The sequence below is a fragment of the Conger conger genome, chromosome 5 (assembly GCF_963514075.1).
Source record: "Conger conger chromosome 5, fConCon1.1, whole genome shotgun sequence".
In the NCBI taxonomy this organism is placed as follows: Eukaryota; Metazoa; Chordata; class Actinopteri; order Anguilliformes; family Congridae; genus Conger; species Conger conger.
The window spans coordinates 24,446,101-24,470,110 of NC_083764.1; the positions used below are offsets into that span (position 1 = coordinate 24,446,101).

A 24,010-nucleotide genomic window follows, 5' to 3' on the forward strand; every position below is an offset into this window, starting at 1 on the left:
CCGTATTTTTCACGCAGAGAAAGCGAGCCAAAACACAGGGGAAAAAAAAAAAAACTGTTTTATACATGCAGATATTCCAAGGTCTTTATTTTAAAGATAACCGATATGAACTAAACGTGAACCACAGCAAAATAATTACGCTTGTTTCTTTGAGCCAATCATCTTCTGTGTCTGACATTTGTATTATTTACAGATCATAATATGATAGCATTGCAAGATTCAAAGAATGAACCACTGCTGTAGATGAACAAGATTTGTAGAGATTAAGGAACAAAGAGTCAACGGAAAACAAATAGGCTCATTGGGGAAAAACGTGTTTTTGCTCGTTAACTTTACAGTTCTTCAGCCAATTGAGGGGAAACTCAATGTGTGGCAGTAAAGCAAATTAGCAGCTATACAATATTAAAACCTGAAGGTGGAACAAAGATTTAACATTTTAAGGATTTTTGGTTGAATGAAGGAACTTTCGTACTTAAAAAAAAAAAAAAAAAAAATGTTTGCACGCATTTATGTAGATAATAGATAATCGCAAAGGTCAATGAATGTAAGCACGGATTAGGTGCAATTGTTTGCAATAACCTGTTATAAAAGATACAACAGAATTACAAAACATGGCACAATCACAAACGATAAAGCTGCTAGCTGGAATTCAACAAACGGCACAGTCCCAGCTACAAAATATCATATTTTATACAAAACATCAATATCATATTTAATATCAATAAGTAACACTAATATGTGTATGACAAATGGCTATCTGGGGATCTGCACACATCCATTGTGATGAGGTATTTTTTAAATAATTGTTTTATTAACCAGTTTAGATGAATACTTTTTAACACAATTGAGTAAAATCAGGACAGCCGTGTCACATATAGGCCAAGAAACCGCAGTTATGAAGCCTGACTAAATGGTTACCACTCAAAATAGAAGACAACACACCCCCAACCCCCTTTCAAGAAAGAAACAGGCATAGAAATATTGAATGGTTTAATACAGCATAAAAATACACGTCTCAACATTTCACAAATTCTAGGATTTCAAGGCAACATAACCTGGTCTGTCCATATGATATGATGATATACTACCATGTGCAGTATGCTCCTTGCATCGTTTGTTCCCAGTGTATCAACGGCAGTATAGACTTGCTAACAGGTAAGGTTTGTTTAATTTGCCACAATGATATTAAGACATCAACCAACTTGTATTCTGTATGCTGTACATAAAGCAAGTATTTTATTATTTCACCCAGTACGTTATTGCACTCCCTAATAAATAATTGACCACAAAAGGCCTAGTTAAAACAACACTTTCAAAAGCAATTCCATTCAAATGAGCCCCCTGCATTATAATCAGTAAAAACATACTAAGAGTATTTCCTCACTAATGACTAAAACCTGAACATGAATAATACCAGATAACAGATTTAGTCATACATATTAATCAAATTTAAGGCATATTCACTAAGAGTAAGTATTATGAAATAAATAATGTGCGTTATTTTACCCTGAGCTGTTATTGTAAACATGAAGCTTTCCCGTTAATAAGAATATGTACAACTCTTGAGCACTATGAAGCGAGATCATATTAGCTACATTATCGGCGATTAAAGTGTTATGTGCACTACAGACAGAACGGCAAACATCTTAGCGATTCTATATTCCAGGGGTATACAGTCTGGTCCTGGAGGGCCCAGCTGCGTGGTCGTTTTCGTTCCAACCAATTTCACTTTGCTCACAGCTCTATGAACAAGGCTGGTTCACTCCTGAACTTGAGCACAGTAAAATCCTTAGGATAAACTTGCAGTCCGCGGATACCGTTGCTTATGCAAGATGAAGATATGTTTGAGCTTATTAAATTACAATTAGTTAAGATTTGTGTGTTAAAACATTGTTACAAGACCATTGTAAATCCCTTCCTATCATTGAAAAAGGCTCACTGACATGTTGACTCACCCTCTGCCTGTTTTTATAGTCCTTAAATTCGGGTTTCAAAATATACAGTTGGTGGACAGACACCGTGCTGAAACATTGTATAGTTGCACGATAATTCAAACTCTTGATTGAAAATTGGTTCCAATTGCCACAGCCGATGGCGTGGGGGGATAAACCGTGTTGTGGTTTGAGGTTGTTTGCTGCTGCAATTCCCTATTGTACCTTATGAGCTATAATTAAGAGCAGAAGTCCTGAGACAGATCAGCCATTGTTGTGCATTCCTTTAGATGACAGGCTGGGATTATTTTCAGTATATTTCTTTAAACGTGGCATTTTGTTCATGCCAATTAATTTATTAATGTTTCCAAATTTATGACAAAACCTTGGATTCTGGATCCACTAAGTGTGGTTTTGCAGTCCTCCACCAAAATAGCAGTAATCAAGCCTAACATTACATGAATTCCCATGTTGAAGGTGCTTAAAGAGCTTAAAATACCTAATAACTGCATGTGTAACTTTGATGACGTCTGACGTCAGTGGGATCCAAACTGTATACTGTAATTATCAGTTATGCAATTACAATGACAGCTTACTCATTCTGCGTAAACCAAGTAGTGAGTCATCAGTTCTTGCCCTTTTCCTGTGTCCATGTAGAGACGCAGAATTTCAAGCTGACCCATGTGAAAAAATAGTATACTTGGCAGACATGATATAAACTTGAATTATAGTACAAAAGTATACTTCAGCAAACTATTCTTTCACATGGGGAAGTAAATCAATAAGATACGGTTTTATACGGTCATTTTTAAGCTTTAAGGACTGGTCATATTGTATAAGACTAAAAAATAGCTGCCAATCAATTCCAGTCAAGGATTCTGTCAAACTTTGTTTTCCACTAAAAATTTCACTGATCTGGTCAGTTGTAGTAAGCTTTCATTTGACTAAATAATTACCTGTGTAATGACCATTGGCTCAAAATGGCTGCTGTTCATCACCAACATGGGTGCTAGTAGTGAGTGTCCCCAATATTGTTAACCATCATCACTGTGGGATGACTAGCTAATTTCATTTTAAACGAGGTCAATTCATATTAATTCATTCATTCTTTGTGGTTCTGGAGCCTTCAAGTTTAAACATAGAAAAGACAAGATTAATTTAGAGCTGACTACATAGAGTATTCCTTATTGTGCAGTGTTTCTGAAATGATAGCCAGATTGACGTGGTCTGGAAGGAGCGGGTCTATAGGGTCTTGCCTCTGCAACTTCAGTGAATGTTCAGTTTATGGAAGTGGTCGAAGGTGGCACCCAAGGCCCAACTCGCCTCCACGTCCTTCACCTTCTTGGTGAGCTGTGGAGGAAGGAGAGAGGGGGTGGATGGCCATTCTCTTTAGACACTTTTACTATTTAAATCATTTTAAAAGGCATTCCTTATATAGTTCAAAAACATCCCCTTTTCTTCTCTGCAAGTCAAAATGGTTTTGAAATAAATAGCTGCAGCCCACCCTGCCCTGGCAGAACAAGACCATTTTTTTCCCATTTCCAACAGGCTCCTGATGACAGTTGGCCAATGATATATCTGAGGCATGGCCAAGCCTTGTGCCTAAGGTGCTTGACTGGGATCTGAAAGGTTGGTGGTTCAAGCCCCAGTGAAGCCATAAAGATTAGTACAGCTGTCGGGTCCTTCAGAAAGGCCCTTAACCTCACATTGCTCAATGGGGGATTGGCTCATGCTGAGTCTAATCAACTGTATATGGCTTTGGATAAAAAGCATCAGCTAAATAACTGAAATGTAATGTAACGGATAAAAGGCGAGGTGAAGTGTCACAGCCTTACCTGCAGGACGGTGTTCTCCTTAAAACCAAAGCCCTCCTTCAGCAGGCAGGTGATGTAGGTCATGTCCATGCACAGGAAAGGGCTGACAGTGGGGTACTTGGCCATTTTATTACAAACTGAAACACAAGACATTAGCATTAGAGCCCCAAGATAATGCTCATAGATATGTTCTGTGTGTGTGTATGCATGTGTCACTGGTTACTTTATTCTCTTTTTGTGTAGTTCTGTTTTCTGTCTCTCATCCAACAGAACTTTCTTACTTACAGATTCACTTGACAGAACATCAAGAAGACAAATCAGGTTTATCCTTGTGCAATAATTTAGGACCAAGCAGGTTATTCGTCGCTGAATGTTTCCAAGTGAGATTACATTTCTACTGAGGTTACTTATGTAACTCACAGTAATAAAGTATTAATTCATTTTAAAAGTGTGAATGAACATTTTTAAGTTGAGCAATGGGCCTAAGCAGCCTCGTGTCCTGCAGGAATGCTCCGGAAGCTCACCATCTTTGGCCCTCTTCTTGAAATCTCTGACTTCTACCGCCCCTCCTTGAGAGCCGTCTGAAAAAGAAGCCCCGATCAGCAAACGTCAGATTTTCCACAACGCTCATTGTAATTCTGACAATGCTGTAACCTTCCTAAAGGCTTTGAAAAGTATACGTAAGCATATATACCACTTCTACATTTACAGTACCAACTGCAGTGCTTCATGTGGACCAAAGAGAAATCATAAAAATGTAGAATAATCCCACAACTGTGACTGTAAGTATTAAATAGGGCACAGGTGAATTTGCCAATGACTTGCACTCTAAAATAAGGCATAATCTGGATGTACTATGGTATCCTATGATAATATGAAAATGAACATGAAAAAAGTTAAAAAATAATGATACATTTAACCTCAAGACTAAACCAACGTCAAACCTCAAGAGACATGGAAAGAAAAAGGGAACATCGCTTCAACTCTTCATGCTAAGCACATTTACAGGAGTTAGGAGCAGTGTTACTTGGCCTGCTGTTGAGAGTGCTTTCGGGGTCTCACCGATGAGGCCCGTGTCCACGGCCCTGTCAAAGTAGTAGGAGAAGGCATAGAAGACGCTGTCCCCTTTCAGCTCCATTGGCTGGTGCACGACGCCCTTCACCACTTTCAGGACCTCCTCGTAGCAGAGCTTGAACCCTGAGGTGCCTGAAGACCGAAGGGAAGAAGTACCACAGAATTTGGCGAGCGCTGTTAAGAGACATCTACACAAAATATCTACGATATACAGTGCAGACCGTAAGCATTTGGACAGTGACATATTTTTGTTTTGTTGTTGTTTTTCGCTCTGTACTCCAGCTAACAAATAGTTGAAATGACACAATCACTAGGTGGTGGTTCATCCATATTGCGTGAACCATGTAGGAGTTGTTATAGTTATACATAGCCCCCCCCCCCCAATTTTAGGGGACCAAAATTAATTGGACAAATTACCACAAACTGAAATAATCATCATATTCAATATTGAAGATGAAGACTTTAATAATATATTAGTTTGTGTTAATTTGTCCAATTGCCTTAAAATTGTGGGGAATGCACTTTAACCAGTTTATTTCAACTGTTAGTTTGCGGGACTACAGAGCAAAAACAACAAAAAATGTCTTACTGTACAAATACTTACGGACGGCACTGTATACACAGACAAACACATAATGAATGTACAGTGATGGGCAAGCCAGTGCGTATTTGCAAATTTGAGTTTGGCAGTGTACATAATGAAAACTATTATCCAAATTCCAGCATTAATTACATGCAAATCCCCCATTCGGTCTTTCAAAGAATTCAAGCAGATGGTCCTGAAATTACTAGCTTCTAAAGAAGTGCAGAGGATTAATAACTATAAACAGGGATACTGTGTGCCAAATAGAGTTGGTGAGACATAATTGGACATAATGATGCCCTGGTGTTCGCTGTACCCCGCACTGAACATAAAATTCTCATAATGTTCCCATGACGTTACACAAATGTAATGGAGGACATAACGAGTCAGCCGGATTTGGGAGTCAGCAAATTCCTTCAGCAAGCAAAACCTCTTCTCTCAGCAAATCTCCCTAGGCATCACGTTATGCCCTCACCGCCCAGAAAAAAAGGAAGCATTAACCTTCCTATCGCAGACTGTTCCCTCAGGAAAAGCACCAGCACGGCCACCTGGGTAATCAGTCTTTACCGCATTACTCACCGTGCTGTGGATCAAACCACTAATTGTACTACAGAATGAACAACAAGAAACCCCTGATCAAACATTCACGACAAAGGTGTGGGAACCTGGACATTATTTCAGGCGTTAACTATATGGTTTACCTGCCCCTAAATCACAACGTTTGCGCTTCTGCTGCTTCCGATTCTCTGGGCCACAGTGACCAGAAAGTATACATTGCCATTCTGGCTCAGCAAATTTTTTTGTGCGCATGTGTGTGTGTGTGCGCGCATTCAGTTGTTCAGCAGTAACACGTTCTCAAAATGCTTTGTTATTAATTACCCAGCATCTTACAGGGTCGATGAATACGTAAAGTGCACATCACAAAAGCTGCAAGTACTTGTGTATGGAACAGACTGAAATGCAACACTCAGCTATACGGTAAGGCACCACTCAATGGTGGAGATGTAAATAAAATCAATTACAGGCGAGCTTAAACTAGAGAAGCAGATGATTCCAGTACACTAAAAGGCTCTCTTGGTCAGAAAAACAGCCATAGTGCTTACCAGCCTCCACACCGCTGACTTGGTAAGTGATCCCACCAAAGGTCCAGTTCGTACTGAATTTCTTTGGCAGACAGGAGCTTGTGAAAACCCTCCACTGCAACCCTGAAGGAAAAAAAAAAAAAAAAAAAACAACACATAAGCTACTGTACTTAATCATTTTAAGAGGTAACAAGAGCTCTCTGAAGACAGATAATATCCAAAGTTGGCCTCATTAACCTCAAACAACAGTTTTAAATGTTACATTTCCCAGGGAGTGATTTACAGTTCAAAAATGAACTCTTGGTGACACCCAAAGGTTTTATGTGAATTATGAATTTGCACACAAGAGAAATGCCTGACATGTGAAGAAAAAGCTAAAATATCTCAAAAAAGGTTTTTAACACCTGGCCAAAGTGTAAACGCCTCCGTATCGATAAAGAGGAAATGTGATGAAGGGCGATGAAAACTAATAAATGATAATGTGGCGTGATGGGGGAAGTCACAGACTTCCACACCAGAAAGCCTGAAAAATTGACAGATTGCACTCTTTTGATTATGTAATCATGTTGCGTTGGTTTCAGAATATTCACATCATAGTTGTTGATGGAAACACACCTACATAAGCATCTTCTGCCGGAAATATGCTTAACATTTTGCTGGAAACTTAACTATTGTGTGGTTTAACACACTCAGCACATGGCATGTCAATGCCTTTTGTAAAGCTGATTCACAAAGGTCTGGAATGTCCAAGCAAGCAGTTTCCCAAGTATCATGTTTTCATAGGACCAATGAAGGCGTATTCATACTGAGGAAAACATAACATGCAATTCCTAGCTTGAGAACATTCCAGAAAGTGCAACTCTGCCACCACTGTGAAAAATATAGTATTCTTCCTCTAGTAGCACTACTGTGCCTAATGACACTGCTTAAAAGCCATTATGTATTTAATGTCCGGATTCTTTTGTACCATGTCAGGTACATACATTTAGATGAAATGCTTGCACTTAAAAGTAAACTTGGCCAGTGTTATCTGCATCACAGAAAATTCAATAAATTCAGTGTGCATCGAATAGCCTACCTTCAGCTCCTAGGGCTCCAAGGGTTGCCAGCCTTGCTGCTTTCAGTCCGTTTCCAAGGTAACTGCGGGTCACAAGCATTTTTGAATCAGCAGGTTATCCCTTAGAGTGCCAACAGGCAGCACTTATTAAATATTAAAGGTATAAAAATGTACCACACAAGCTGAAAATTACCTATATGAGAACAAAAAAGCAGATTGAAAAAGGTATTGTACTCATTTTTTTGTATACTTTTGATAACATTATTCTTGACTTCCTAATGAAGCTCATTGGCCTTCATTTTGACTAAACAATTCACTAGCAGTGATCCTCCAAAAACAGGCGCTTTTATCCTGAAATCATCTTTGGCACAAAGTGGTCAATTAACAAATTCCATGGCTTGTTAATGTTATTTTTCTGCGGCTTGAATGTTTATACAATCAGCATCTCTCAAATTTTTATTCCATTTTCACAGGTATATTTTATGTCACTTGTTTTTGTTTTCAAATGGGTGGAGCAGGCTTTATTTACAACAAATATTAGTTCCTAAAAGATATCTTTTGAAACAAGAAAAAATAGAAATTGAGCAAGGGCTTATAGACTGTATACATCTCTCTCAACTTCAAAAACAATGTTATAAAACTGCACTGTTATGGAAGTACGGGAGTCATGCCATGGGTGTCAATAATGCGTGCAGTACCTGTGTGTGTACAGCTTGTAAGTGGTGTTGAACATGTCAAATTTAGCCACGTAGTCAGCAGGAGCCACTTCAATAGTTTTCTGCAAAAGAAATGCAACGGGAAATAGAAGTATAGTATGTAGATACATATGCGCATACGTGTTATTCATACTGTAAATTACTCATTCTGGAATTGTAGTACAACACAAAAAATATTCACCTTAGATTTGGGGAGAAAGGTGATTTGGGTCGAACCCCCACCTAAATCCAAGGTTCCCACTGTCTGTTTGCTGTTGGAGTACAAGTGACCTAGAAAGCAAATCAACTGCTAACTGAATATCATATGAACTTCATCAATAACTGCCATTTGAAGAAATGGTGACGTGGACAGCAGACATTCATCATCCTGCCAACAGTGTGGCCATAACAGTGCAGAAACAGCAGGTTGGCCATTACATTCTCAGAGAACGGCAGTACATTATTAAACTGCGCCCCACCCTCACCTAAACTGCTCCACTAAATATGGACTTGTTAACATGTCATTATAAACAGGGATGCCCCCGACTAAGTTGAGCATTTGTCACTAGTTTGGACCGACGATTCGCCCAGCTGTTCAAATTTTCCATTTCCTATATTATTTACTTATGGATTTTGTGTAATATTATTAATTATTTTGAGCATTTATAAATTATTCATACAAGAGCTGCAAAGGAAGAGGCATTTAATTACACAGATATAGACCGTTTACCCGGCAGCACTTACTGGAAAAAAATCTTTGAACAGCAGTAATCTTTATATTATAAGTCTTACTGATAACTTGAATAAATTATCAGTATTTTGACCTGTAACTAATTTTAAGGGACATAAAAATAGAACTAAAGAGCACCACTGTACTGCGGATGAATCCATGCAATTAAAAAAACAATAAGTGTGCTCTTTTTTTATGCTAATTTTTGCTTTTGAGTTTGAGGTCAAGATGTCCATGAGATCACAGATCCAAATTTCAGCTTTTATTTCTTGGTATTTTTGTCTAGATTTGTTAAACAACTTAGAACATTTAACCTTTGTGTCAAACCACCCACTTTTTATGTGAGCAAAAGTATTGGAACGACTGACTGACAGGTGTTTCTTGCCCAGATAGATTGACTGCTTAAACAATAAATAGTTCTAAATGTCAACTCTTGGTTTTAGTCTTGGGTTTCACTTGTGAAAACTGCATTTGTGTTTGAAAAGATAAACCAACATGAAGACCAGAGAGCTTGCATGGATGCTTCTGGAGTGGGCTCACTAATCTTTATTTATGATGTAACTCAAGATGGTAGGAGGAGGATGAATTGAGAAGTCTACAAAAACTTTCTGTCTGCCAACTTACAGAGAAATGCGTCCAAACTAAGTGGGAGGAACTTCATCATGTGGCAAGACAATGACCCAAAACACACTGCCAACTCAACAAAGGACTTCATTAGGGAGAAACAGTTGAAGGGGAACCCCCCCCCCGCCATCAAAACAAACAACAACTGAAAGAGGATGCAGTAAAAGCCTGGAAAAGCATCACAAAAGAAGAATGCAACAGTTTGGTGATGTCAATGGGTCGCAGGCTTGATGCAGTTACTGCAAGCAAGGGATATTTCACCAAACATTAAGAGATATTTACTTTAATTTACTTAAATACTCTCTGTTCCAATACTTTTGCTCACCTAAAAATTGGGTGGTCTGATGCCAAAGGTACTAAGTTCTAAGTAGTTTAACACATCTAAATACCAGGAAATAAAACTTGTCTCGTGTTCATCTTTGAATCATCTGCTAGCGAGTCGTGTCACATTAGCATTTCATCACTTCATCTGGCCGATGCCTCGAAAATTCGACCACAATGGGACAGCCCCAATTATAAATATTATGTGAAATATGAACAGTGGAGAGCACATGCATCAAGTAATGATGATTGAGTGAGATACATAAAATATAAACTCACACACAACAGGAAAAAGAAGATAAGTCTCTGAGATATTTGGCTGCATTAACAAAATTTAGCAGTCAAATAGCAGGCTGCAATATAGTCAAATACCCACTCACAGCCAAGCAGCCCAACCACAAGGGAAGTTTTACCTGTCAGAAAATTCACTGTCACCCAGGCCAGGATCCCTGAGGGGCAGAAAGACATCACATCACAAAACACACTTTGTTTTTCACATTAAAATGCTCATACAGGGAAAACTAACTATAAACACAACTATAAGCACTGTAGACTGAGTCGGATAAAGCGGGAAACATTTTATCATGAATCATAGAAGGCATATCATTACTTGTGTTCGGGGCCTTGCAAAACACCCAGCTGATTACAGCCGCCCTCGTGTAAAATGTCTGGCGAATTCTGAACTGTACGTGAGTGCAAACGAGGCTAAAACGAAGGGCGAGGAGAGGCACTCAATGTCAGTGGTGGGTGGGAATGCTGACAAATTGGACTAATTGCACCATGAGGTAACATAAGCCTTGCTTAAACACAGTCCTTCAGAGAAGCTGGGATTAAAATCGGTGTAGTTTTGCCTCCAAAGCCGGGTTTGGATCTACGAGTGACACCACTGCAACATCCAAAACAACGCAAATCCTTCTTCCAACTGCTGACTGTTCGAAAACACAACCGCTCATCACAGAAGTGCCTGGAGATAAGTGCCACCTACAGTAGTTGTGTGTCTTAGGCCTAAAACAGTAAATGTTCTTTGACGGCTTGAAGAAAGAGGCAATGTGGGCAGATACCACCAGCAGAGGCAATTATTCAACCAAAAATCTAACACACAGGCCACCTTCGTTTGTTCCATCCATTATGCCGACACTGTCCTTTGGGATGAAAAATGGAGATTCGTCGAAGACCTGTTGGACCTAGGGACATCACACAGTGTATTTACGCTGTGAATAACCCATCATTACTCAGTAGTTGCTACATTATTACATCATTTATACGCTTCTCGCCTACACTCTGCGATTAGTATATTATTACATCATCATTTTTCTTAGCAGCAATTCTTATTCTTATGCAACACATACAAACATTTTTTTTTTTGTTTTTTTTGTTAGGATAGGCTGCTGTGCATCTTGCACAGGGCTACACCAGAGTCTATTATGTGCTGCTCTTTTACTCTATGGCAGCATCCATATATCAGATCTGGAGCACAAATCCAAATCCGGCCCTGGTTTTCTTTTCTCCCAGGTTATTAGCTGAACAATTAGTGCTACTGAGTGGCCAGACAGTCTTCACACCTCAGTCCCAGATAAAGGAAGGGTGCAAAACCAGCAGTTCTCGGACCGGAAGTTCTCTGAGTGTGTTTCCCAGGGTGCGGTACCTGCTGGAGAAGGGCCTGGGCCTTCTCCTCAGGGAGGAGTCGGAGGCCTGCCGTGGCCCTCAGCATGACAGGGGTCCTCTTCCACTCCACGCGAGGCACCGTCCTCTTCACCACCTTCAAAAGCCGCCTCACCGTGTCCCCGCCCTGCCAGGACCCGCGACCACACACACAGAACATCAAAATTCACATCCAATAAGTCTGTGTCAATCATCCCTCACCACGTCTGGTCTTTGGGACCAAATTCTGCTCCAGCCATCAGAGTAACTAAATAACAGGAGCAGCTATTTCGAAGTATGATATACACTCAGGGAGCACTTTATTAGGTATTTATTACTTATTCGTAACACTTATTGGGCTTCTACTGCTGTAGCCTATCCACTTACGAGGTTGTATGCGTTGTGTGTTCAGAGATGCTCTTCTGCATACCACTGTTGTAATGTGTGGTTACCTGTGTTACGGACACCTTCCTGTCAGCTTTGAGTCTGTCCCTTCTCTTCTGACCTCTCTCATTAACAACGCGCTTCTGGCTGCAGAACTGCTGCTCACTTTTTTGTTTTTGAGACTGTTGTGTGTGAAAATCAGCAGTTTCTGAGATAACCACCCTGTCTGGCACCAACAATCATTCCACGGTCAAAGTCACTCAGATCACATTTCTTCCCCATTCTGACATTTGGTCTGAACAACAGCTGAACCTCTTGACCACATCTGCAAGCTTTTATGCATTTAGTTGCTGTCACATGACTGGCTGATTAAATATTTGCATTAACAAGCTGGTGTACAGGTCTAGCTAGTAAATTGCTCACTGAGTATATTATATTTTAAGAAATAAGAGCTGACTTCATGGTCAACAGTGGAAGATATATGTAAATATAAATAACCAATGATACAGTAATGGACGTACCTTTTCAGGTGCATCTGCATAGGCGGACAGTCCTGGCTTCAGTGACTGGAACATCTCATTATCCAACACCGGCAGCTCGTCTTTAAAGGAGAATTAGAGCAGGAAAACAAACAGGTCATGTTAAACCAAACGCTGTTACTGATTTAAGCCCTGCAGTACCAACAAACTAGGAGGACTTCATTGTACGGTTTCAACACGAGCACCTGAAACCCAATATTTAAGAGAAGACAATAAAAACACACTGTTCACTCAGTACTCTCCTTGAGTTTTGTCAAAGTAGTACCCAACCTTGTAGAAAAACAAAGCACACAATTTCTCAGGGAAAGTCAAACTGGGCAAAAAGGCACCCAGTTATCACAACATTTTTTGCCAAACAAAGTGTGCTTTACTCTTCCCATTAATATACAATATTTTGAACGAATTTAGGTTGTTAACAGTGTTTCTCAAAAGCTGTTCAGAATTGTTTGTCTCTTATTTCACCGACATGCCCATGCAGGAATTTTAAAAGAACACCAAGTACAAAGCGAAGCTGGTTTCATTTCATCAGTGAATACAAATGTGTTATGACCACTACAGCCAGTGCTCCACTACTCTGTCTAGTTATGAAAGGAGCCATATAAATTCACATCAGTGAATACACATCAGTACACCTCTCGCGGTGTTCTGGACCACGTTCAAAGGGTTGCGACTCACCGCGGGCTTTCTGGATGAAGGTGTAGACGTGAATCCGGGTGCCGGTGCTGCCAGCGTCGAACATCACGCCGTAGAAAATGCGACTGGCGTTGGCGGGTCGAGTGACGATGGGCAGGTTGTTGTCCATACCCGGGAACTCCATGTTGTATTGCACCGCCTCAGGGGCATAGTCTCCAGATACACCCCACAGAAAAATGATCCACAGGAACAATGTTTTCAAAGCCATCCTGCTCGTGCTGAAAGGAACGCTTTTCGGCTTTGTTCGGTTGAGAAATGGGGGGAATTTCTTTCCCTCCCCCTATTTCCTAGATCAGAGGACTTGTGAGCTGAAGTCAGTCTGCTCCAATCTGAAAAAGAAAGTCCCACAAGTAGATGCTAAAGGATGGCGTGAGAGAGAGAGAGAGAGAGAGAGAGAGAGAGAGAGAGAGAGAGAGAGAGAGAGAGAGAGAGAGAGAGAGAGAGAGCTGCTACAGGCTTTGGCAATGTCTCTCAATGTATTTATTGCCAATTAAGCAACTTGCGTTTTAATTAAGAGAAGCCTGTTCATTCAGGTACTGTATATAAAGACTGACTCGGCAGGCAGCCAGGTCGACAAAAGCTATTGACCAATCCGGAAGCTATATATACTGCTACACTTAAACCTCCATCTGAATGATGTATACTACATACCACACAACTGCAAAACAGGTATATAAATTCCAACCATTTACCATTTACATGGTTTTGTGAAACTGCAATGCCTTTGCTTTTCTAGGCTTGATTTGGTATGCCAGAATGGCATGGGCTATTCAATATTAAACCTTACACATTATACCTCTTTGCAGTGCTAGTTCCCTGGATCCTAGCAAAATTAATTTGACTGAACGACAACCAATTTCCAATCTACAAGACATTCAGTCACATTAACAAATAATATTGGCGGATAGTATTGAATTTGTTGACTGATGCAGAGACAATGGCCAGTATGATGATGCAACATCCAAGTGCCAGATAAGTGACATATTTTCATATCATATTTAAGTGAAAATGTCATTCTAAAAAAGTAACGCAACCCAAGTAATCTCAAAAACTAGATTTTTTTTTCTCCATTCATTATTTATTCATTATCATACTTTTTTGTAAAAAAAAACAAAAAAAACATCTTTTTCATTATGTTTTATGCATTTATACTTAACCCAAATAAAGAAACAATAAAATATATATATACTAAATATACTAAGTAACAATAAAATATTTTGTTTTGTAGAAATAAAGTGTATTACATTTTTCCTTCATAAGGTCAAACGGTTGATTGACATCAGACTGTATTTTTGCCATCAAACCGATAAAAAAGAAGTTTAACGTGACTTTTTAAAACTTGTGACAGTCACATTTGTGTAACGTTTTGCATTTACTAAGAAATTGCTGATCTACTGCTCTAGCTATCATTCCATTTATTGTAGCCTCTTCGGTATGGTTTTAATTTTAGTAATAATGACAATTATTTTACTTGGTGAGGACTGCACCGAGGTAATATACAATATAGCAAATTAGCTATTGTAAGTTAATTAACACAGAACATATATAGCTAATGTATATTAAACATACTGTGAGCGCCCATCAAATCGAGATGTTATGGAGAAACATTCATCCTGAATGCTGAGACGCTACCATGAAATATCATCATGGTATGATAGTAATCATCACATGCTAGCCAACCAGGGATGGGCAGTATTTCTGGTTCCCTGGCCCTTTCAACCGTGCTGGGCTAGGCTTAAACAGGACCCATGCATGATCTCATGCCCCACCACATGCCCGTGGTCATTACACAGCAGTTTATGTTGATATATTTGCGTTTGGGGTATTATTGCATCAAAATACATACTATACCTGTAGCCAACTATGTGGAAAAAAACATAGCTAGCTATAGCCTTTTCGTTATACTCAGTACTTGACGAGGCTACCACTTCCAACTGCTTAGGCTAGCTATGGATTTAAATAACTTAATATAAGTAAAAAATAAATTAGTTATATTTGAAAACTGACTATGTGACTATCCCAGACACCAGACACCAGACACTTTGTCTGATGTGAATTGGACAAATATTTATTGAGAAAGCTACAAATAACTGCACAACGTTCCTGTGTTCTGAAGACCGTGTTATCTCACGATTGTCCGAACAGCACCTGAAACACAACTACAGTTTTGTATTGTGTATTTATTTGTCGTTTTCTCCATAAATATTGGTCCAATTCACATCAATTTGTTTCAGGGTCTGGGATAGTCAATAAGAAACCATAATCATAAACATAATAAAATTCCTCGGGAGAATAACTACCATCGAACGAACGTTATTTTCGTACACGGTGAGTCTACGTTAGCTAAATATTTGCAGTGTGTGACTGTGAGCAATTTCCTCGACTAACACTACCGGCATACCTAACTAGCAAACATTGAACTATAACGGTAACGGACATTAAGATCTCAGAACTCAGTCTTCGATTAACGTTAGTTAAATAGTTTGACCCAAAACGTTGCACTTACCTGATCTTATGATTTATGATGCGAGTTAACATTGCTGCTATTAGATAATGTTAGCTAGCTGACGTTCTCCAAGTCGTTTTCGTCTGTCCGGAGAACATTTCTAGTCCATCGCTTCAATTAAATAAGCAATCGGATAATTTAGCCAGCTAAGTTAGCTTACCTAGCTACCAAACAAGACAAGTAAAGTGGATGTAGCAAGTGAGCTACGACCACAGAAAACAGGCAGCTAGAGAACTGTTAGCTAAATAAAACAAAGGCCGAAGTTAGCTCGGTATCCAAAATGTTCTGGAAACGGCTTTTGACGTCACTGCATACCTTTTAGTCAAATAAGCAACGTAACGTTATACTAGTCAGATATGAGAGGTACTTGGTGCCAAACAGTGTTCACTAACTTAGCTAGCTTTTAACGTCAGATACCACCATCTGTCTCTTAATCTCTTAACTATCTCGCTACAAATGAAACCTCAAAATAATTTATTTTGTCAACTGTTAATTAGCTAGCGGTGCCCAAACCTGTTAGCAGCTACCGACTAGCGTTTATTTCTTATGCCAAAAACTTACAGAAGTCATGCCAAGCCTTTCGGCACGAACAAGAATGCCTACAACTGCCAGTGGCCAAACATGATCGTGTACGTCACCAGAGTTCTTCTTCTTTCTTTTTAGCGGTTTTTTTCCTAGGATTTGTGCATTACCACCACCTACTGAATGTTTCACGTTATCACAATTTATTTTATATACATTTAGATAACGTATATAATGTATAAAAAACATAAACTAAACAAATTCCCTTTCCTAAACCCCGTCTTAACCAGTTTTATTTCTCTAACGTTTGACTCCCCCCAAACCCTTTTTCCAAAATCCCCTGTATTTGGTCCCCTTCACATCAAAACTCAAAACTGCCAAAAATCTCCTTTTCTGCGTGCACCACCACGTGCTGCGTGTAGTTAAACCATAATTATAACTATTGCGAACCTACCCGTTTTATAATAGCGTATCATGTTCGTTAACATAATTAATAGTTAAAGTGTAAAAAAACATGTATCATAATTCTTGCTTTTCACGACAGAAAAAGTAAGGAACATGAATTGAGATATTGAGAAAATTATTTGGTTATTCAGAACAGTTACAAACCGGTCTCCATCATTTTAATGTTGCAATTATTCAAGTTTGAGTTTGCTTTCACACTAGCTAATCCTATTTCACGACAATACGTATTACTATATATTTAGAAAATAAATATATTTTAACTGCTATTTATTCTGTTCATATTTACAATTGTAGAGCTGTATTAGCTCTCAGTTGTCGCCTACTTGTCCTAGGTGGTTGCTATGGTAGCAGTCTCTTTGACAACGTGTGTACACAATCAAGATGGATGCTTTCCTGCACTGGAGTTGCAATGATGTGGCAAAATGGGTAAAATCCTTAGGATATCCGCAGTATATGGTAATCTTTTCAAATGTTGTTTGTTTAAAGAGGATTTTGAAATTTTGCAGAAACTAAAACAAATCTATGATCTAGTTATTCTAGTATTTAGGTGGTGTAAATTTCTGCCCACTCTTTCAAAATAGTCCATCACTGTAACTTTTATATCATATGCATAGCATTTCTTTAAACATCTGAAAAAGAAAAAGGCGGATTGAATATAACTGTGTTAAAACTATGTTAAAGGTGCAATAGGTAAGATTTTTGTGTTAAAACATTGTTACGAGACCATTGTAAGTCCCTATCTATCATTGAAAAAGGCTCACTGACATGTTGACTCACCCTCTGTCTGTGTTTATAGTCCTTAAATTCAGGTTTAGAAATATACAGTTGACGGACCTACACTCTGTACCAAAACATTGTACAGCTGTAAAATAATTAAAGCCCATTAGTTGAAAATTGGTTCTAATTGCCACAGCCAATGGTGTGGGGGGCTTCAACATCAGCATGTTCACAGAGAAAGGCTTTGATTTGAGGGTGTTTGTTACTGCAATTCCTCTCTTGACCGTGAGAAGTCCAAAATTACCTATTGTACCTTTAAGGTTTTGTCTCATGTCATTTTTTTCTATTTCAAGGAATGTTTTACTGAAAACTGCGTTACTGGTAAAAAGCTGATTTATGTTAACTGCTGCTATCTTCCAAGACTCGGAATCACAGATTTTGAGGATATGAAGGTAAGTTAAGGGGAAACCACATGGTATAAAGCAGGTAATACAAAAAGATAACTCACAGATATGACTAAATGCCACATTAAATTAATACTATGACATTAATTTATAACTTAGACACATTACGTGGGATTATTAATTTACCCAAAAAACTTGTTGAACATTTGTTTGAAAACCTCTACCAAATAGAATGGTTTGTCATGGCAGTATGTTTTGGTTTGTGAGAAAGTTTTCTCCTGTGCAGGCGATCTCAGGCCATGTACGTGAGCTGCTGGGGATCACAGAGCCAGTGTGGAGCAGGAGTATAACACTCCCGCCACGGGACCAAAGGGGCTTGTACTTAGAAAAGAAGAGTCGCACAGGCCAGTGGGCCAATTCCCTCACCTACAGCCAGTTTCTAAATGAAGGGAACAACTGTCACTCACCTGTTTTATTTCCAGATATAAACAGATGACCAAAGCAAGAATATAGTTACATAGTGTTACTTGTTTCAAGTGTGTATCTTTGTGCTTTTTTGTGCCTCTACCTCTAAAAGAGAGAAGATGACAGAGTTTTCTTTCCTCTTTATGTTGGCCACACATGATGAACCATGCATTTCTAATAAAGCCTCTTTGAATATTTGAGTTTCCTGTGTTTGTTTTGGCCTTTAGAGGGCGCTCTGTAACTCCAGATTAGTTTAGGTTTGAACAGACAGCGCAGAGAGGGGAGGGAATTAATTGTAAAGTGATGATGTTTTGAAGTGTCATGTTGCAAACTTTCCTGCTTGTCTGCTTTTGTGTGCTATTGTGGATCCTGGCTGCTAAGGGAAAATTGAAAACAGTGAATCCAAAACAAATACTAACGCAGGTCAACACCAAATCACCGTATTTAGTGCAGTGTTCATTTATTAAACACTGGTCAGAGAAGTGGACCTTTACATAAGATCAGATACTTTCTTTCCTTAAAATGACCCATTCATGTAAGTGAAGTACAATTGTTCTCTGAAATATTTATTCCTGATCAATATTTCAGTGGACAACTGGGGATCTGTATTTGCCACTTGACAACTGCGCTGGACACCTCAGTGACCCTTTAAGGCTGGTAACGTATAAACAAGGACATTACATTCTTAAAGCATTGTATATACTCCCTTCTTTTTCCACTTCCTCCCCGCTCACAGACTCTGATGTTTCTCAACTCCCGCTCTCCCTCCGCCCTACAACCTGTGCCCTTGACCCTGTCCCCTGTTCTCTCCTCCAGACTATCAGACCTGACATTCTCCCATTTGTCACCTTCCTTGTCAATTCCTCCCTGTCTTCTGGCTGTTTTCCAGCATCCTCCAAGAGGGCCCACATCACTCCGCTGCTAAAAAAGCCTACTCTGGATCCTTCCATCATCCAGAACTACCGCCCGGTATCTCTTCTTCCTTTTATTTCTAAAACCATAGAACGAGCAGCTTCTAGTCAACTTTCTTCTTTCTTTTCTAACAACAACCTGCTAGACCCCCATCAGTCTGGCTTCAGATCTGGCCACTCGACAGAGACCGTGCTCCTCTCCGTCAGTGAATCACTCCATGCCGCACGAGCAGCCTCCCTCTCCTCTGTCCTCATTCCTCTAGATCTCTCTGCTGCCTTCAACACTGTGGATCACTCCATTCTCCTGTCCGCCCTGTCAGCAACGGCCACCTGTGGCACAGCCCTGGACTGGATTGAGTCCTACCTCTCTGGCCGCTCCTTCCAGGTTGCCTGGGCTGGTACGGTATCGACACCTCGGCCCCTTGCCACAGGAGTTCCCCAGGGCTCAGTCCTAGGCCCGCTTCTTTTTTCTCTTTATACTCATTCCCTTGGCCCTGTGATCACTGTACACTGCTATGCGGACGATACCCAACTCTTCATCTCGCTCCCACCATCTGATACACAGGTTTCAGCCCGTATCTCTGCTTGCCTGAGTGACATCCAGAGCTGGATGGACAACCACCATCTAAAGCTCAACCCAGGTAAGACTGAAATGATATTCAACCCTGCTAATACCTCTCCCCATCTGGATCTCTCCATTCCCTCGGGGATATCACACTTACGTCATCACCCAGTGCAAGGAACCTCGGTGTGGTGATGGACAGCAGACTGTCCCTCTCCGAGAACATTGCGGCGGTGACCCGGTCATGCAGGTTCTTCCTATACAACATACGGAGAATCCCCCTACTCAACCCAGCTCCTGGTCCAAGCAATGGTTCTGTCCCGCCTGGACTACTGCAATTCCCTCTTGGCTGGCCTCCCAGCGTCCGCCATCAGACCCCTCCAACTTATCCAGAATGCAGCAGCTTGTCTGGTCTTCAACCTTCCCAAATACTCACATGTCACCCCCCTGCTTACTTCCCTCCACTGGCTGCCTGTCATGGCTCGCATCAAATTCAAAACATTGGTGCTAGCCTTCCAAGCAGTTAAGGGGTCTTCCCCAGCTTACCTACAAATAATCATCAGACCCTACACCCCTGCCAGACCTCTTCGTTCAGCCTCCACAGGCCGCTTGGCACCTCCCCCTCTCCGAACTTCCACCTCACGCTCACGACTACTGTCTGTTCTGGCTCCGCGGTGGTGGAATGAACTCCCCGTTGAGGTCAGAACTGTAGAATCTCTCCCCACCTTCAAGTGCAAACTGAAGACGCACCTCTTCAAGCAGTACCTCTCCCCATCCCTCCCTACCTCCCTGTGAACCTTAATTGTTGTCTTTCTGTGATTTACTTTTTTGTGTATCGGTATTTTTAGTTTGGCTAGGAAAGCAGTGTTTGGCTAGTTAAGTTTGGTCACTTTTGCTTTGTTGTTTGTTTGTTTATTTTTTTGTTAGAAAAATAACGTCTTACACATTTCATGTGTAATAAAGGTTATTTTAGACATAGAAGTTTTACACAACCTGCTAGCTTTGCAGTGACAGGTGTCAAAGCATCAAAGGTTTTGTGGTATAAAGCAAGAGAATACCTTATATTTTCTTGCTTCAAACCACACACCTGACACTGGCCCTATACTAGTTATTGTAAAGCTGGCAGGTCATCAAAAACATCTGCAAGTATCTGAAATACATTTCATTGTACCCAAAAAATCTCTGGCCCAATAAAAAAAAACATACCCCAAAACTGAAATAATATGTATTAAAAACTCCAGAAAGTGATGCATTTCGTTAACTGAGCAATTTAAGAACTGCAATGGCCAGCTCAGTTATCAATTTTTATTGTTACCATTATTTTGAAAAGAGAGAGGTCAATGACCTCTAATGAGGTGCCTGAAGGACAGAACTCTGGACTCATTCCAATCCCTTATTTTTCTCCATTTTTTCTTTTACTTGCTCCTGACCCCAAAATCGATCAAGGTCCGCCATCTTTAAGGGCATTCCAACCCATTAAATGTTACTTCTATAAGTAAAAGTTAGGAACTCCCAATCTTTCCTTTTAGCAAGAATACATTTATGGAAGTATTTTTCCAGAAAGCCTGATGTACAAATGATCGACTTGTGGGCCGACCTCTCCCCATCTGCCACGCATCTGCCATATCTGTAATCGATGTGGCTTTGAACTGACATTTGAAGGAGCAAGGACATTCTATTTGCCTAATTCAAATTTTCTTGATTTCCCCGTTTTCATTTATTTATTTTGAGAGCAATAAGTTAGCTAGTTCATGTGGATTTTTTCCAACGCACCAATAATCAGCTCACCAAGCTTCATAAGCTTAAGTTTTATAAATGGATAATATGCTAGAAGACATGTCATGTACTGTATGCTTGTATGCATCCGCTGAATCTTATATCGCAATGAGCAGAATCTCTTGACTTGTCTTGTACCACCAGGTGGCGCCTCAGAGCATGATTGAGGTAGATGTGATGGCAGAATGCTGATCTGTAATGTCTGTTTAGGATATACCGCAGAATAAGTCAAGCAAATAAATGATGCAAACATTGTCTATCAAATAAAACATGGCATTAAAAAAGAAAATCAAAGCTGGGGGTTTCCATAGCACTATGATACAGTGTATAATAATGTTTAATACTATGAAACCTAGTGGAACTAAATCCTACTAAATGTTGTGCTGATATTTTTTTGCGGTTCCAGGTATTCCAACTTTTGGTCGTGTGAGGTTATGTCCACTTGATTTTTTATGTTGATATATAGACCTTGCTGGGCCAGGCAGGTGACGGGTTTCTGGTCATGTGGGTTGGAGGGATTTTTATATACAGTATCATTCAAACACCTGTTGCAGTGACATCATTGGCCAGTGAACCTCTAGTTTCTATATTTACTGATGGCACCAGCACTCAGCAGCTGCCACATCATTCATTTTACATTTTTTTTAGCTTTCCTTTATTTCTAGTGCTGACTAACATGGCTACATCCTTAACAGTCCTTAAAGGGCCCAACAGCTGTGCAGATCTTATCGTGGCTACACCAGCACTTGAACCACCAACCTTCTGGGTTACAGTCATGTACCTTAGCCACTATGCTACAGGTTACCCAGATATGACCAGATTTCAACATTTTTCATTTCAGTTTGCATTGCCTGTTCTAGATTACCCATGAACTCACCTGTGACTGTGTGCCCTTGGTGGGAATGACAATGGCATTCTCAGCATAGCACTGAAACGAATAGCCATGTGGCTGTTTAATTATCCTTTGGAGTATCCTGTGGAACAATATGCATTCATATTATTTCATAGGTTTATCATATGAGCCAGTCAATCATGTAATCAATCACAATCCATCAGCAGTTCAAAGCTGGCAGATAAACGATAAATAAGCATGCAAGCTTCAAAATCAAGCAAGTCAATCAACAATCTTATTCTCCATGGCAAAACATAATTCATTTTGGAAGGTTCACTTTTTGCTCATTTGAAACCTTGCTCTCCCATTGCTGCACTTCAAGGTACAATAGGTAATTTCGGACTTTGCACAGTTTGTTCCTTCCATGCTGTGTTAAAGGGCAGCCCTCAGCGAAAACAAATAAATCAATAATTGAAGAATAATATGAAATTCTTAAACAATATAAAAAATCACGGAAAACATCACAGACCAAAATGAATTGATTGAATGAGAAGAACAGGCATAAGAACAAGGTCACCAATCAATTATTTATTTATTTACCCAATGACAGAGGTGGTTTGCAAAGCCAGGAGTATAATTACAGGTGTTTTCTGTCACCTTTCTGTTTGGGAAAGAGGACACACATAACCTTTTTACCAAACAGGAACTCAACACTCAAACAGAAGTTTGCATACAAACACTGATACTCTAATCATGATATTCATAATGCCTTTAGAATGCAGTCATGGTACTGCTGAACACATGGCACAGCTAGCTTTGTTTAACTGAAAGGAAGTATTGCTTCAGGGCAGCCTATAATTAGGATCAATTTGACTATCAGCCTTTGACAGAGTTAATGAGTATTTACTCTACAGGCTAATTGCTGGGGGTCAGTGGTGAGGGGGTAAAGGGGGGAGGTTAATACAGCACACCCTTTCTGCCCCCTTTCAGATATGTACAGTAGTTTGGTTCCATCAATGACATTACACACTGTCTGCTGAAATTTGCACTCTTAATTGCCTCAATGGCAAGAGTATGTAACGTTCGGACTGGCAAGTCAAAATAGTTTTTTACATATCCAACTGGAATCCTAAAGATTGTTTAGTGAGAATGTAGCCTATCAAAAGCAGACATATTGACCCCAAACGTATTTTGAGTTTTACAGAATGTAATGTAAGAATGGGGGAATAATAATGATACCAAATTCATCCCTCTACTCCAGATACAAAAAGGGTTGTGTCCTGTTTTATCTTGAGTGCCATCAAATCATGTTTTTGAGAAAAACAGCTTTAAAGTTTTGTCGCGAGGGTTACGTGAGTCTGACTATCGACACTGGGCTAACGAAACTTTGGGGCTATTATTTGTCATCTTATGTATAAACCCTTTAAAACTATATCTTTACGCTGAACATTTAACTTACTCTTGACATTAAGACATACAGACGACGAAAAAAAAAAAAGGATTTGGTTTCAAATGCGATTCAAATCTCATTCAGCTATCTCTTTCCCCTCCTTCTGGTCCTCTTGGTTGGCTCAATTACACCAAGATCAATCAAACACAGAAAAGTAGTGGAATCCAATATAATTACATATTTCACCTGGGTCTAGTTCATAGCACAGAGCTGGTGTGTGATACTTTGGGAC

The 24,010-nt window shown here is 39.8% G+C and overlaps 2 protein-coding genes across 3 annotated transcripts; one reads left to right on the forward strand and one right to left on the reverse strand.

The window, feature by feature from the left end:
• Window positions 1-973: 973 nt before the first annotated feature.
• LOC133128455 (ectonucleoside triphosphate diphosphohydrolase 5-like) lies at window positions 974-16,308 on the reverse strand. Of its 2 annotated transcripts, none has more exons than XM_061241985.1 (14): window positions 16,236-16,308; window positions 13,151-13,497; window positions 12,458-12,537; window positions 11,557-11,700; window positions 11,020-11,095; window positions 10,325-10,360; window positions 8,439-8,527; window positions 8,240-8,319; window positions 7,563-7,624; window positions 6,506-6,607; window positions 4,808-4,951; window positions 4,270-4,326; window positions 3,767-3,882; window positions 974-3,281 (listed from the first exon to the last, which is right to left on the reverse strand). In XM_061241985.1, the coding sequence occupies exons 2-14, from the start codon at window positions 13,374-13,376 to the stop codon at window positions 3,198-3,200; spliced, it is 1,296 nt and encodes a 431-aa protein (XP_061097969.1). In that variant the 5' UTR covers window positions 13,377-13,497; window positions 16,236-16,308; the 3' UTR covers window positions 974-3,197. The 2 variants fall into 2 exon arrangements, with proteins under 2 accessions (XP_061097969.1, XP_061097968.1); XM_061241984.1 differs by having other exon boundaries at window positions 15,675-16,292.
• A 309-nt stretch (window positions 16,309-16,617) lies between these two features.
• LOC133128106 (sterile alpha motif domain-containing protein 15-like) lies at window positions 16,618-18,373 on the forward strand. Its single transcript, XM_061241398.1, has 4 exons — window positions 16,618-16,745; window positions 16,994-17,087; window positions 17,732-17,830; window positions 18,069-18,373. Exons 2-4 carry the CDS (start codon window positions 17,043-17,045, stop codon window positions 18,276-18,278), a joined length of 354 nt encoding a protein of 117 aa, XP_061097382.1. The 5' UTR covers window positions 16,618-16,745; window positions 16,994-17,042; the 3' UTR covers window positions 18,279-18,373.
• The last annotated feature ends 5,637 nt before the right edge of the window (window positions 18,374-24,010 follow it).